The 14,133-nt window shown below is 36.3% G+C and overlaps 1 protein-coding gene across 1 annotated transcript; it reads left to right on the top strand.

Moving 5' to 3' along the window:
- Positions 1-2,059: 2,059 nt before the first annotated feature.
- LOC102600923 (putative rRNA methyltransferase) lies at positions 2,060-13,891 on the top strand. The gene is made up of 11 exons (XM_006350270.2): positions 2,060-2,582; positions 3,603-3,650; positions 3,763-3,918; positions 4,078-4,124; positions 5,624-5,780; positions 5,878-5,939; positions 6,080-6,272; positions 7,524-7,613; positions 11,662-11,792; positions 11,888-12,008; positions 12,701-13,891. Exons 1-11 carry the CDS (start codon positions 2,109-2,111, stop codon positions 13,703-13,705), a joined length of 2,484 nt encoding a protein of 827 aa, XP_006350332.1. The 5' UTR covers positions 2,060-2,108; the 3' UTR covers positions 13,706-13,891.
- Positions 13,892-14,133: the final 242 nt, after the last annotated feature.

Genomic DNA, 14,133 nt, shown 5'->3' on the forward strand with positions numbered 1-14,133 from the left:
TTCATTTAGAAAGCGATTACGCTTTTCTGAAAACTAGCCCGAAGGCTCTTTGGAAATCGAGGTTTCCATTATTGTTTAAATGTGAAAAATATTTTAAACCCTTTGGGAATACATAGTCCCCATATACCTTTGAAGAAATGAACTTCAAACTTTACTCTTTACTTAACTTGAACTTTAAGTCTTAAAACAAAGTTAAAACATTTGGAAAAGACTTTTGGAAAACTATAAGAACTTCTCTTGACTTTGATCTTAACTTTCCTTGAATTGGATTATGGATTCAAGGTTCATGATCTCATGTTTATGGATGATTTCATGATGTTTAGATGTACCATAGAGTGTTGGAATCAACTAGAAAAGATAGATACATTGCTAAGGAACAAGTACTAAAAGGTGGGGAAGAAATGGGAAGGACTGGCGTCCCTGGAGCTTTGAGAGGTGCGGGGCGCCAGAGGGCAAAGATCAGAGACTGCCCTGGGGAGCGCTGGCTGGCGCGTCGCCCCAAGGGGTAAACTTCAGAGACCCTTTTAGGGCGCGTGGCTGGCGCGATGCCCCACCCTTTTCCCCAGACGTTTGACGACTTTTCTTGCTCGTTTTTCATCTCTAAACCCTCTAAACTTCAATGGCTCTTTCCCCAAACACTTAGAATCATATATACCCTCAATATGCATCAATTCTACTAAAAAACACAACTAAAACATGAATTAATCTCAAGAAAACTCCAACAACACAACCCGCAAGAATTCAAACGAATATCATCAAGAACTCAAGGATTTACTTTCAATTCTAATAAACTTCGCTGAAATTGAATCATGATTGGTGCGTGGGTGAAGTAACCCAACGCTATGTGATCTCTCATACCTTGTAGGGATCACCCCCAATGAAATCCATAAGCTAAACTCGACAATCTTGACGAATCTTGCTTCTCTTCTCCTTTCTCCTCTTCTTTTCTCTTTTCTCCAAGCCCTAGCGTATTTTGGTAAAAGCGTAAACTGATCTAATTCTGATTAGACCCTAACTTAATTATCAAAATCGAAATAAAATAATTGGGAAAGGAAAAGACCAAACTACCCTTTCAAAATCCGGATTATTCTAACAACCCAACTTCCAAAGGGCATAACTCACTCATACAAACTCGGAATCGTGCAAACTCAGCGGAGTTCTAAAGATCATTCCAAGAGCTTTCCTACCATATCTGGAAGTACCTCTAACTCATCTTGAGCTGAAAGTTATGTCCGTTTGAAGTTGGCCAAAACTCAACTTATTCTAACTTAACAAAATTTCCAAATTTTCATTCTTTCCAAAAAATGACTCTTTTCAATTATTAGCTTCTTCCTAGTTATTTCAATTTGCGAGATGTTACACCGCCAAACCAACCCCCCTCCCGGAAACAAAAAAATTAAAACTTTAATTTATTTTTTTAAAAATATTTCAAATTTTAAGATTTTTTTACCTCACTCACCGCTACCACCCCTACCCCTCCCCCCACACATACAAAAAAAATTGTTTTGAAAAAATATTTCAACTTTTTAAAATTTCATTTTTTACTCCACCACATACCCTGACCCGCTCCCCCATCCCTATCAATTTTATTTTAAAAAAAATATTTTTGAAAAATATTTTTTGGGTCAGGTTCTGGATCGAATGTCTAGGTCAGAGGTCCTAGGTCAGATCTTAGGGTCGTATTTTGGAACGGTCATCGGGGTCTTGTCCTAGTTCAGTGTTTGGTCCTAAATCAATTATCGAGTTGATTTTCGGATCAGAAATTATTTTCCTAAAGAATGCCAAAAATAAATGATATTTTATAGAAAATATTTTTCATTCACCAATCAAATATTAAAATATTTTTCCCAGAAAACATTTTTTACTTACCAACCAAACATAAAAAAATAAGTTAGAAATTCACTTATTTTTCAAGAAAACATTTTCCTTCCTACCAAACACAACCAAATTTCAAGAAAGAAAGTACCCTAATACTCATACATACCCTATTACATGTTTTAGGCTTTTGGGTTGTTCACGCGAGCAACACGTGAGAGAAGCATACAAAATCATATATAAAGTCGGCCAGGGGCCAAAACCCTAGCAAACTTGTTAAACCCTCTGTTGAAATGGGGAAGGTGAAAGGAAAGCATCGTTTGGACAAGTACTATCATCTTGCCAAAGAACAAGGTTATCGTTCTAGGGCAGCATGGAAGCTTATCCAACTCGATTCCAAGTTCAGTTTTCTACGTTCATCACAATCAGTACTTGATCTTTGTGCAGCACCTGGTGGTTGGATGCAAGTGGCTGTTAAGCATGTACCCGTTGGTAGTCTTGTTATCGGTGTTGATTTGGATCCAATTAGGCCAATTCGTGGTGCTATTTCTGTTCAACAGGATATCACTACACCTAAATGTCGTTCAACTATTAAGAAACTTATGGCTGAGAATGGATGTAGAGCTTTTGATTTGGTTCTTCATGATGGTTCACCTAATGTTGGTGGTGCTTGGGCTAAAGAAGCTACTAGTCAGAATTCATTGGTTATTGATTCGGTTAAGCTTGCTACTGAATTGTTGGCTCCAAAAGGGACTTTTATTACAAAGGTATTCGCTAAAAGTTCTATCTTTTTCGATTATGTTATGCTTGTTGGACAAAGTGGAAAAGACCCTTTTACGTCTTACTATGCGCTTGGTGTTTTTGTCATATCAGATTCTGGATCTGCGATGATGAGTTCCTTAATTAGTTAATGTAATTGGTTACTGGCCTTGTTATGTTTTCGTTGTTATTTATGCCTGTATGAATCATGTGGAGTAATGCCAGAAAGCTCTAGTAGTCTATGACTTCTAATTTTGAATTTAGATTAACGTTATTCTGTGTTGTTGGGATTCTAACTATGTTTAACACAGCCATTTGCCTACAACAGTAAAAAAAAATTGAAATTTCATTTCAACGGAGTTGCTGATTAAATTTTTCTATTTCCTTCATATGGCTTACCTTGCCCGACAGCTGTGCACTTTTATTCTAGTTTCTAGTGTTTGAGTTTTTCTGGTTCCCAAAGTGCATCCTTTAAAGTTGATCCTCATGAAGGAATGAGCACTACATATCTTACATCGCTGCCAACTATCTAGACACTACATTGTCATTTTCCTGTTCAATAACTATGTTCTTTTAGTAATCTTTTTCTTGATATATCATTCTTTTCATTGTTTCATCAGTGTATTTTTTTGAATGGTTGAGTGCATCTCTAAAGCCAATGGTGTATTTGGCTGAATTCTTAGGGTTTTATCTTTGCTTTAACTATATTCCATGACCTACCGATTATTTATTGTGCCATACTTCCTGCCTCATATGTTGGCAAAACTCTTGGTATGCACATGTAGTTGTCCAAAATGAAGCCCTTGGCCTCTTTTGACAATGTTGAATCTGGTTCTAGTATCAGATCTATTGGTATTTACACTTAAAGGCAACCTCAAGTAACATTTTTTAGGTTCATTCCTTTTTCTGCTGGGAGGCGATGATCAATATTTGTATTTGTGTTTCCGAGCGTATTCTGATGAGAATACTTTTTCTCATGCTCATACAAACAGAGTTGTCTGGTAGACTGATATGGTCTCCTCTTTTAGATTTTCAGATCTCAAGATTATAATGCAGTTCTTTACTGTCTAAGACAGGTAAATTTCCACATCTATATCAATCTCAATTTTTTTTTTCCACATCTATACCCAGTTTTATTTTCAAGTATAAAGGATCAAATGATCCCTCACTTTTGAGTTTCATTTACAGCTTTTTGAAAAAGTTGAGGTGGACAAACCTCTGGCTAGTCGTTCAGCATCTGCTGAAATTTATATTATAGGTTTTAAATATAAAGCTCCTTCAAAGATCGATCCACGACTTCTTGATGTAAAGCACCTCTTTCAAGGAGGAAAAGAACCCCCCAAGGTACTGAAAGAGTTTTTGAATTATGGTCCTCTCTCACACTCTCTCCTTAAACCCCTCCCCCTTTTATCTCTTTTGCATGCTAGGTCCGTGCACTTTCCTTATCCTTAACATATAGACGTTCCTATAATCTCATTGAGCTTCTTGTGTGTACTTAATCAGGTGATTGATGTACTCGGAGGGACGAAGCAGAAGAGACACCGTGATGGGTATATCCTATTTTGCTGTGTATTTATGCATTTGAATAATTGTTTCAAGTCCATGAGAAGGAACATGGCATTCCATTGACTATAATCAAATCATAGAAACATGTTATTTGTGCATAGATTTTTGGGACACCAAACTTTGTAAACTGAACCAGTCTGCTTTTAACACTTCCCAGAATATGCCCTTGTAGTGGAACTGAGGCAGGGAAGCAGATGATGTGTTTGTCCTTTTTGACAAGTAAACAATTCACTAGATGTAGTATCTATGGGGATGCTTGACCTGCTTCTCATACGAGCTTGAATTACGAGAAGAAGCTGAATCTGTCTTTGTTGGCTAAATAATGATAATAGGTGGCCAGCCATTCATTTGAAGAGATGCAGTGACATTATATAAGGAGAAAGACAGTTTGCTAAAAATAAGTTGTTTTTTCCCTTTTCTTTTGGTTTCGTCACATGGGTTGAGTTCTTGTGAGATTTTTGTTGAGGAAGTTTTAGCAAAGTGAAAAACAAACATCTGACAATGGGCCATGATGCTAGGTTGAGAGGTTACTAAGTAGTTTGAGCACTGAAAAGAGTATAACATTGTCAAATGATGAATGGGAGAAGAGAAAGTGTGTGGTGACAGAGAGAGAAAGGTGCGAGTGTGTGGGGCTCTGGCCTTTGGCCATTGAGGGCTTTTACTTTCTGCGTCCCCAGCATTGCAGCAGTTTGTTCTTTATTCTTCCTAAAACTTGGCCTGCTTCACTTCCTTCATGGTCTCCTACGACGGTGGATTATGACTGATTTTGTTCCATCAAAATAAAGTGAATGTTTGTTTATTAGTCTGATGCTGAAGATTTCACTCTCCAAATCTCTTTCTTTGCATGTATTAATGAGAATCATGGACTGAGTTGGTAGTGAAGCTCTCAGGTTGCTAGGTTGCTTTGTCTGCTTCACTAATAAATTCCTGCCTCAACTTCTACTAGTCTGTTTTAGAGTCTTTAATTGTTGGGGCAACATGTGAAACCTCTTAGCTCTTGTTTGGCCATAGAGTTTGAAGATGAAACTTGAAAATTTGAGTTTCTGAATTTGTAATTTTTGGAATTTGAAGTTTTGTGAGTGGAAGTCCCAAAAACCCAAAAAATTGAAGTTCACAGATTTGAAGCTTCAAAATCCAATCAAATTTCATGGCCAAACAGCTATTTGAAGATAATTTTTCAAAATCTAGTCCTAAAATCTATGGCTTGATGCTAGCTTAGTATACTGGGCTCATCCTTTTATTATCCATCATTAATAGATGATGTCATTCCAGTAGCTATTACCTTGACATTTGAATTTCTAACTAATTGCCAGCTTTCAAATGATTGATGTTAACTTTGATTCAGTCTAATGGGTTTGTCATTATTAGAGCTAATCTGGGCGAAGATTTGAGTTAATTGATTTCTTTCTTTCTATTTCCAGATGCATGAATTATCCCATCACACTTGCATCTATATGACATTTGTATAAAATGAACCTTGCAGGTACGAAGATGGAGCCACAGTCCTAAGGAAGGTGTGCTCAGTTGCAGATTTTGTATGGTCTGATAACCCTGTTCAGGTCCTTGGTACATTTTCTTCAATGAGCTCTGATGATCCTGCCTGTTTGGCCATTAGAGACCACACTCTCACAACAGAGGAGGTATATTACATGTGGTCTATTATAGGCTATAGCCTGTTGTTGCTAGATGCTGTAGTTGCTTGCTATCGTTAGCCTTACACTTCAATTTTTGTGTCAGGTTAAATCTCTATGTGATGATTTGCGTGTTCTTGCAAAGCAAGACTTCAAGTATCTCTTAAAGTACGAAACAGAAACCTTTTTAGCACCTTTCCGTTTTGGGATGCTCAAAGTTCTTGATTGAATTTAGTTACATTATTCTCTATTCTCATTCTTTTATGTTCCTCTTATGATTTTTTTAATGCAAACCTTTTTTTTTCTAGGTGGCGTATGCAGATAAGAAAAGCTTTATCTCCTGAAAAAATAAAGACCCCAACAGTTGTTGAAAGTGAGAGCAAAGAAGATGAAGGTGAAGATGAAGATGAAAGAGTTCTCAATGAAATAGAGGAGAAAACCAATATTTTGGAGAAAAAGCAGAAAAAAGAGAAGAAACTTCAAGCAAAAAGACGAGCCAAGGTTTATGCATATGCTCCACCAAGTCTCTTTCAATTTCTGTTTTGGTTTACACATAGTTAAGAGTGTTCCATACAACATCATGTGGGGAGTGATAATTTCTGTTGAGCTCAGAAGAATTAATGGACAAATAAGTATCCCAAATTGTGAATTTTGTGCTTTTCCCTTGAGAAAACACGTGCGCTTTCATGCATTTCAAGTTTTCAACGTTTGGAAATAACTTATGGTGGCTCCTCTCCGTCTTCTGAATACCCCCCAAACATTTTTTCTTCAGGGTATCTTAGCTATAAACCGAATTAGTCGAACTAGAGCCTGGATAAAGTTGCAGTTCAGTTAATACATTCTGTACCTAAGGATATAGGGGAAATTAACCTATTTCTAGACAGTTTATAAGGAATATAGGAGATAGATTTTGTTTTTGGGCTGTCCTTTCATACTTTTGATGTAACTATGTAGGAGCACACTATTGGTGTACTCCTTTTGTTTATAATACCAGTTAACTTTCTCAATAAAAAAAGTTGCAGTTCAGAGCCAGGCTGATTATTTATTTGATTGCCTGTAGGTCAATGACTGAAACTCACACCAGGGCATTCTGGGAAAAATTAAACTTGCTACTAAGTATTATTTGGTAGAAGTCTTGACATTAGGGTTTCTTAATTTTTTTTATAACTGAGAAATCCTCGAGTCCAGCGGTTCTTGGTTTGAAACACGGTGGATGATGGTCTGTCCCACTACACATCTCCACTTAAATACCAGGCTTTTTTGTCGGTCAGATTCAACCTGTGACGAGGTGGTCTATAGTACCTGCTTGTTTCTGGCTGGCTATTTTGAGAGAAAGAAACCTCAGGTGTCATGAGAATATTACTAACACTATTCAGAAGGTTAAAGAAAATTGCATTAACATGTTGTATTTTTGGTGTAAAGAAGATGGTATAGAAGAAGTAGAACAGTTGGTAGATTTCCTAGGATCTATGTAATTATGGAAATAACTTGTTATCTTTTTGGAAGTACCCAGCACACCATGCTGAAGAATACAAATCTACCTTTATAAAAAAAAGAAGAGAAAAGATTCCAATCTCTGACGAGTGCCTAATTCACACATCACTTGTGCTCTTAATACTAGACCAAAATCTGGTAGTGGTTTCTTGAATTGATATGTACCCTTCAACAACTTCTGTTACTTTCCTAAAATCATGAAGTAGTCACATGGGATCTATTTCACTGATTGTTTCCCCTTTATTTTTCTGATTGCAGGAGAAAGCACGCAAGGCACTTGGGATACAAGTAGATGCGACAGAGGATGGCTATGGTGATCAGGATTTGTTCTCTCTATCTTCCATCAAGGTATTTTCACACTTAGATTCCTTGTTATATCATTTGCTCTAGTGGACTGGATGCTACTTTTACAGAGAAATTGTTTTTCCTGAAAGTTAATCTGGTTGAAAGCTCTGTTCTTCATCGTCCAGATGAGGTCCTTGTGTATTTGAGAAAATCTACATCTAGATATCAACTAGATATTGTAGCTAAAAACTGAAATAGTTGCTATGTGATAGTATCTACTTGTCTATTTTTTTGTTAGGTTTGTTTTATTTATATATTTGCTTTAAGTTCGTGTTATGAAATTTGTGGTAGTTGAGTTGGATGATGCTTTAGAGGAGCATTTTGTGATGAGAAGAATTCGTTCTACTGAGTCTTGACAGCTAAACAACATTCTGAAAGCATATGGGAATTGATCAACATGGGTTGTTCTCTGAAGGGGTCACTTTAACTTGCATAACAAGCTGGTGAAAAGGGTCAACAGGTGATTTTGATTTTAAAAGGGTCTTCTGAATTCACTTGCTTTTAGTTGGAAATGGTAATTTGAGATTCTGAGAGAAGAAGTAATGTAACATAAAATTGAATGATGGTTTCCCAATTTTAGATTTTCTCCGAAATGACAGGAATGTGTAGGGGAGCTTTTTAGTTAGGAAGGTATGCAGATTTTCTGGAATTTAACTTTCAACATATCCATACAGGATCTAAAATTTGAGATGTAAACATTACTTCAAAGGTTATATAGCCACACAATCTAGGGGGATGACAAATTAGTTTAGGGAAGATCATCCTCAAAATGATCTTTGATGAAGTTATATCATAACCAGCCATTCATTGAGGTGATTTGATGGCACCCTTTTGGAATCATTGTGGATGCTATAGAACGGTTGAAGGTTAGTTCTTTTTTGGGTGCATCTAGTGGGATGCTATTCTGAAAGAAGATAATTTGAGGAGATATGTATCATAATATTTATTGTTGCTTATGTAGAAGACACAAGGAGGAGTAGACCCACATTTTCCCAGTTTCTGCTAGTTTCATCAATAAATCTTACATTCTAAAGAAGTGATGAAAGTTGGTAGACATACATATTGGAGGCTAGGCAAAAGAGGTTACCCACATTTTCCCAGTTTCTGCTAGTTTCATCAATAAATCTTACATTCTAAAGAAGTGATGAAAGTTGGTAGACATACATATTGGAGGCTAGGCAAAAGAGGTTACCCACATTTTCCCAGTTTCTGCTAGTTTCATCAATAAATCTTACATTCTAAAGAAGTGATGAAAGTTGGTAGACATACATATTGGAGGCTAGGCAAAAGAGGTTATGGAAGATGCCTCCATTTGGTATTTTTGGTTAATATGGAGGGACGAAATTTTGAAGGAATTGAGTGCTATCAAGGGCGTATCCAGGATTTCGGCTAGATGGGTGCACGATTATGAAAAAATGTATCTTAATTATAAATTTGATCGATTTGACTTTTAGGTTCTTAATATGAACTATTAAATTTTAAAAATTATAGGTCCAAAATATATACATTTGATAGTGCTAAATTTTAATATTTATAGTGCTAAATTTTTCTACTAGTTTTAAATTTTAATATACATTTGATTTAATTATATAAAATATTTATAGTGCTAAATTTTTTAGGAATTTTCAATGTAACACACTTGAAAATTTTGAAAGATTAAAGGAAAAAACAAAAGCAAAATTAGTTGAAACGTCAAAAGTGTAACCGATAACCACTTGGAGAGTTGTTACTCAAAAAGACAAGATGGATATATAATTAAAGTTTCTATCCTCACTTAGAGAGGTGCACCCAATCGTCATCGTATTATTATATGATACTTTGAACATGGTATGTAAATATTTTTTTAAAAATAGAACACTACTATATATGATCTAGAGAGGGAAGCATGGGTTCACGTGAACCCACGACACCCCCTCTAGATACACCTCTGAGTACTATGCCAGTTGAGAGTTCGTAATTTTTTTCTTGTATTTATTGCATAATGTCCATCTTATGCTATAATTTTAGGCGACTCAATAAATGCATGCACATTTGTAACTATAACTCTGCCTTAGTGTGGCACAATGGGCACTTTTGACTTGTCCCCGAAAAGAGAAGAAGATAAATAATGAGAAGTAAAATGCATTCTTTTAAATTACAATGTTGTAAACAACCAAAAATTAGCTTTTGCTGGAACTAGTAAAGGGAATACATACAATATTTTTTTTGATCTTTTTATATTCTATCTAAGAATTGCAAAGGGCAAAAAGCAGGAAGGGTGATTTTGACTGTTTTCTTCTCATAGTTGTCAAGTTGCTTCAGAACTTGGCTCTAACTGCAGGTTCTTCAGAGTTGTATCTCCATAACAACTTCGTCAAACATGCACTTGCTATAAGTTGCTAGATTTCTGATGGACAACCCTCCCTGATTTTTGGTTTAGTTACTTTACTATATCAGATAATATTGGTGACTTTGACTAATTACAGTTGTCAAGTTGCTTTAGAATCTTTCTGCGGGTAGAAGTAAAATTGATATCTAGAACCATAACATTTTTTATAGGGTACGGCATTTCACGGATGTGAATGTTATGATTAAATTTATATGTTATAATATACCCTAAAGAATTATCCATGATGTAATTAGTTTAATTTAGTAAATAGAAAGGTGCAGTGGATGGTGTTGGGAGGTATGTGGTTTGTAGGAACAGCAGCAGGGGAGATGTGCTTTTGAGCTTTTGTGACGTGGTTGAGAATTTCAAGGATAGAGAGAACAGGGAAAGTTAAATCCACCCTCTCCCAATTTATACTCCACACTCGTTTTAAGAAAATTATTGAACCAAAAATATAAGGAGTGTTCAGGAATGCACACCATTTCAATTTCCACATTTGTACAAGAAGCAATATGGATGTCTGTAACTTGTGGACATTCAGAAGCCTATGGCATCCACCAAGTAAAAAGGTGGTGTATCTGGCTGACCATCCTACAGTTGGGAAAATCTCAGAGCATTCTGAGGAAGTGTGAGGGTGTATTGTGCGGAGACGAGATAAGCAGAAATGAAAATAGGGATGAAGTTGATACTTCCAGGACTACTGTTGGACAGTAATTTCTTGAAGTGACTTTGGACCATCCTTAACATGGCAGTGCTGAACAGCAAACAGAGAAGAGAGAGGAATGACACTTGAAGAGTATTGCTTTGGACCATGGCAGAAAAGGACTGTAAGACGCAGCAAATAGGACAAAGTGTGAACTCACTGTGAGATGGGGTTATCATATTATATAGTAAGAAATAAGAAACACATCTTTTCTATAAGGTGGAAGCGTCAACCTTGAATAAAATGCAAGGTAAAAGTGATATCTTTATTGGCTTCTCAAAATGGGACCACTTTAAGCGTTTCACTTAGCAAGACTTAAAGGTTATCTTTCCCTTTTCCCCATCTTTTTTGATCTATCTTTTAAACCCTATTGAGAATAATCCTTAAAATAGTAGTAATGCTTTCTAACTTTTTTTCCGAGACCAAACCAGTGTTATCAAAGGCGAAAAGCGCAAAAAAGCTCTAAGGTCCATGGTGGCTTTAAGCGCAAATAAAGAGTGGGCTTTAATGAAAAAAGGCGCAAAGGAAGAAAAGAATACAAATATATATGTTTAGTTCAAGACTAATAATTATAAACATGAATGACGAATATATGACCAAAGAAATTGAATATTTTTTATGGTTAAGTGAAATATCAATTATTTAGTTTCACTTCTTCATAAAAGGCTCATTGGCAAGGAAAAGCTTGCCTTAGAACCTTGATGACGACACCGAAGCGCACATAAAGCGAGGCGAAGCGCTCGACACGTTTTGAGCTAGGGCTTAAGCGCGCTTAAAGCGCGCCTTGATTACACTAGACCAAACACATGCTATTTTTTCTAATCCTTTCCATTGTTAGATACGTGATATGCAGATTTGTTTCACTACTAATCTTGATAATTTTTCTTTTCACCCAATTTAATTCATTTTTACTGCTATGTGAAGAGTGCTACAACATTTGTTAATTATATTCTTCACATGCATTTGAAAAAACATTTCAGGGTAAGAAAGATCTCGTAGCTGTTGATAACAGTGAATACGACAAAGAAACTACTGAGGTAAGCGATGAAAGTGACGAGGAAGCCCGGGAGCATTCATCCAGTGATCTGGACTCTGAAGACGAACGCAGAAGGTATTATGGCCAGCTTTTTGCGGATCTGCTTCTAAAATTGATTGTTGCCTGTAAACTTCTAAAGCTACAAGGTCTCTTTTTCCCTTCATTTTCAGACATGATGATAATATAGAGGCATTATTTGATGAGGCTTATGAACGATATTTGGGTAGAGTGGAAGGTAAATCAAAACAGAGAAAGCGATCCAAACAAGCACACCTGAAGGATGATCTGCAGGTAAGTGAGGTTTAAGTTGCACTACAAAATTCCTATTTGTACATCCTCCACTTATGTTTTTCCTGTTTCCTTTTGCTATGGGACTGAGTTTCTTGTTTTCTTCAACAAGTACTTTGGATATAAATTCAATAGGGGGTCATTCTTTTAGTACTTGTTTGATGATGCTCTGCTGGATTTAGTGGGAGCTAACTTGTTTGAGCTTTGTTCTAGTTTGCAAAGATTTAATTCCTGTTCTTCTGGATCAAAATTGATCTGTAAGACTCCAAATCTGGATTGTGTTTGCCCCAAGGAGTACTAGGCACAGCTTCATCTCCTTCCTATATACTTGATTTGTTATTATTTACATTTATTTCCTGTATTACAACAACTTATGAGTTGTAATACAGTGGCGTGTAGATTTCAAATATATTAACTGAGTTGTAGATATGGTAAGATTCAGTTTTTACCAAAGTAAAAGTCAAATTCAAATTGATTTTAACTAAATCCTGTCTGTCCTTTAACTAGGATTACATAGAAGGGTTGAATAAAATTTTGATCATTATCTTAAACTTTCCAAGTGCCTTTCATAAATCATCTAAAAAATGTGTACAAAGTGTTTTCTTTTTCCACATGGCTTCTTCAAGTTACTCAGAAGTTTATCTTTCTTTTGTCTTTCTTTGCATTAATGGTAGTGCTGCTCTTTTCTTTTCCAGGATGGCAATGATGATAGCACGATGATTGATTCTGCTCAAGACTCTGAGAGTGACATGGAAGATAATGAAGTCAACCCTCTTGTTGTGCCCCTTGAGGATGCACCACCTCAGGAGGAGATTGTGAAGAAGTGGTTTACTCAAGATGTTTTTGCTGAAGCAGAAGAGCAAGATGTCTTGGACAAGTATGACAGTGAAGATGAAATGCAAATAGATGGAGGGGCTAAGAAGATCCAAAAATCTAAGGAATTGACAAATGATAAACAGCAAGGAGAGACTAAGGATCTGACGAGGAAAAAAACAAATTTACAGGTCTCAGCTTCTAGGACAGATGATGATTTTGAGATTGTTCCTGCTCCTGCTACTGATTCTAGTGATTCATCATCTGATGAATCTGATGACGACATTGACACCAAGGCTGAAATATTGGCTACAGCAAAAATGATGCTGAAGAAAAGGCCTAGGGATGAAATGATTGATGATGCTTACAACAGATATATGTTTCACGATGAAGGGTTGCCAAAGTGGTTCATTGATGAGGAAAAGAGAAATTTCCAGCCAGTGAAACCCGTGACAAAAGAGGAGATTGCTGCAATGAGAGCTCAATTTAAAGCAATTGATGCTCGGCCTGCAAAGAAGGTTGCAGAAGCCAAAGCTCGTAAGAAACGGGCTGCACATAGAAAGCTTGAGAAGTTTAGGAAGAAAGCTAACACAATATCAGACCAAACTGAAATCTCTGAAGGTTCAAAGAGAAAAATGATTGAACAGCTATACAGGAAGGCGTCGTCAACAAAAAAACCAGAAAGGGAATATGTAGTGGCAAAGAAAGGAGTTCAAGTTAAGGTTGGCAAGGGAAAGGTCCTTGTTGATCCAAGAATGAAAAAAGATGCAAGAAAGCATGGAATGAAAAAGAAGAAGCAGCAGGACAAGGGGAAGAAGGGCAACCAAAAAGGAAAAGGCTCAGGAAAGGCTTCAGCAGCTGGCAACAAGGGAGGCCGGGGAAAATGAAATGAATTTTAGGATCTTTGAGGAGCTTAAGCTCATGATTTTGTTTACATTTTGAAATGAATTAGTCCAAGATTTTCTGGTTTCTTATTGCTTTTTCTTGTAATATCGTTTTCTATTTATATATACTTTTGACTGATAGGACTTTATTGATTTCTTTTCTTTTTATTGCCCACAGTCTTCTCATCATATTTGTGGTGTTCTTTCAATATTTCTACATTTTGAGCTTGTAACCAAGGTATTAACTGGTCTTGATGATTAATGTGAGTGGCTAATATTTGAGCTAGAAGTGTGTTGAAAAATAAGTATATGCATATGGATGCTGCAAAAGCTTATAATTTTGATGAAATAAGAACATCGCTTTTCCATTTCACTTACCCATTTAATATTTTTGTTTCGTATCTTCTTGGGAAGAATATGATCTTGGTATA

This window comes from Solanum tuberosum, unplaced genomic scaffold (genome assembly GCF_000226075.1).
Source record: "Solanum tuberosum cultivar DM 1-3 516 R44 unplaced genomic scaffold, SolTub_3.0 scf00119, whole genome shotgun sequence".
Lineage (NCBI taxonomy): Eukaryota > Viridiplantae > Streptophyta > Magnoliopsida > Solanales > Solanaceae > Solanum > Solanum tuberosum.

Bases quoted from the DNA above. Each gene is read 5' to 3' on its own strand.
- LOC102600923 (XM_006350270.2), top strand. From the start codon at position 2,109: ATGGGGAAGGTGAAAGGAAAGCATCGTTTGGACAAGTACTATCATCTT. The intron at 2,583-3,602 runs GTATTCGCTAAA...CTCCTCTTTTAG, and splicing joins AAGGGACTTTTATTACAAAG to ATTTTCAGATCTCAAGATTA. The intron at 4,125-5,623 runs GTATATCCTATT...TGAACCTTGCAG, and splicing joins CAGAAGAGACACCGTGATGG to GTACGAAGATGGAGCCACAG.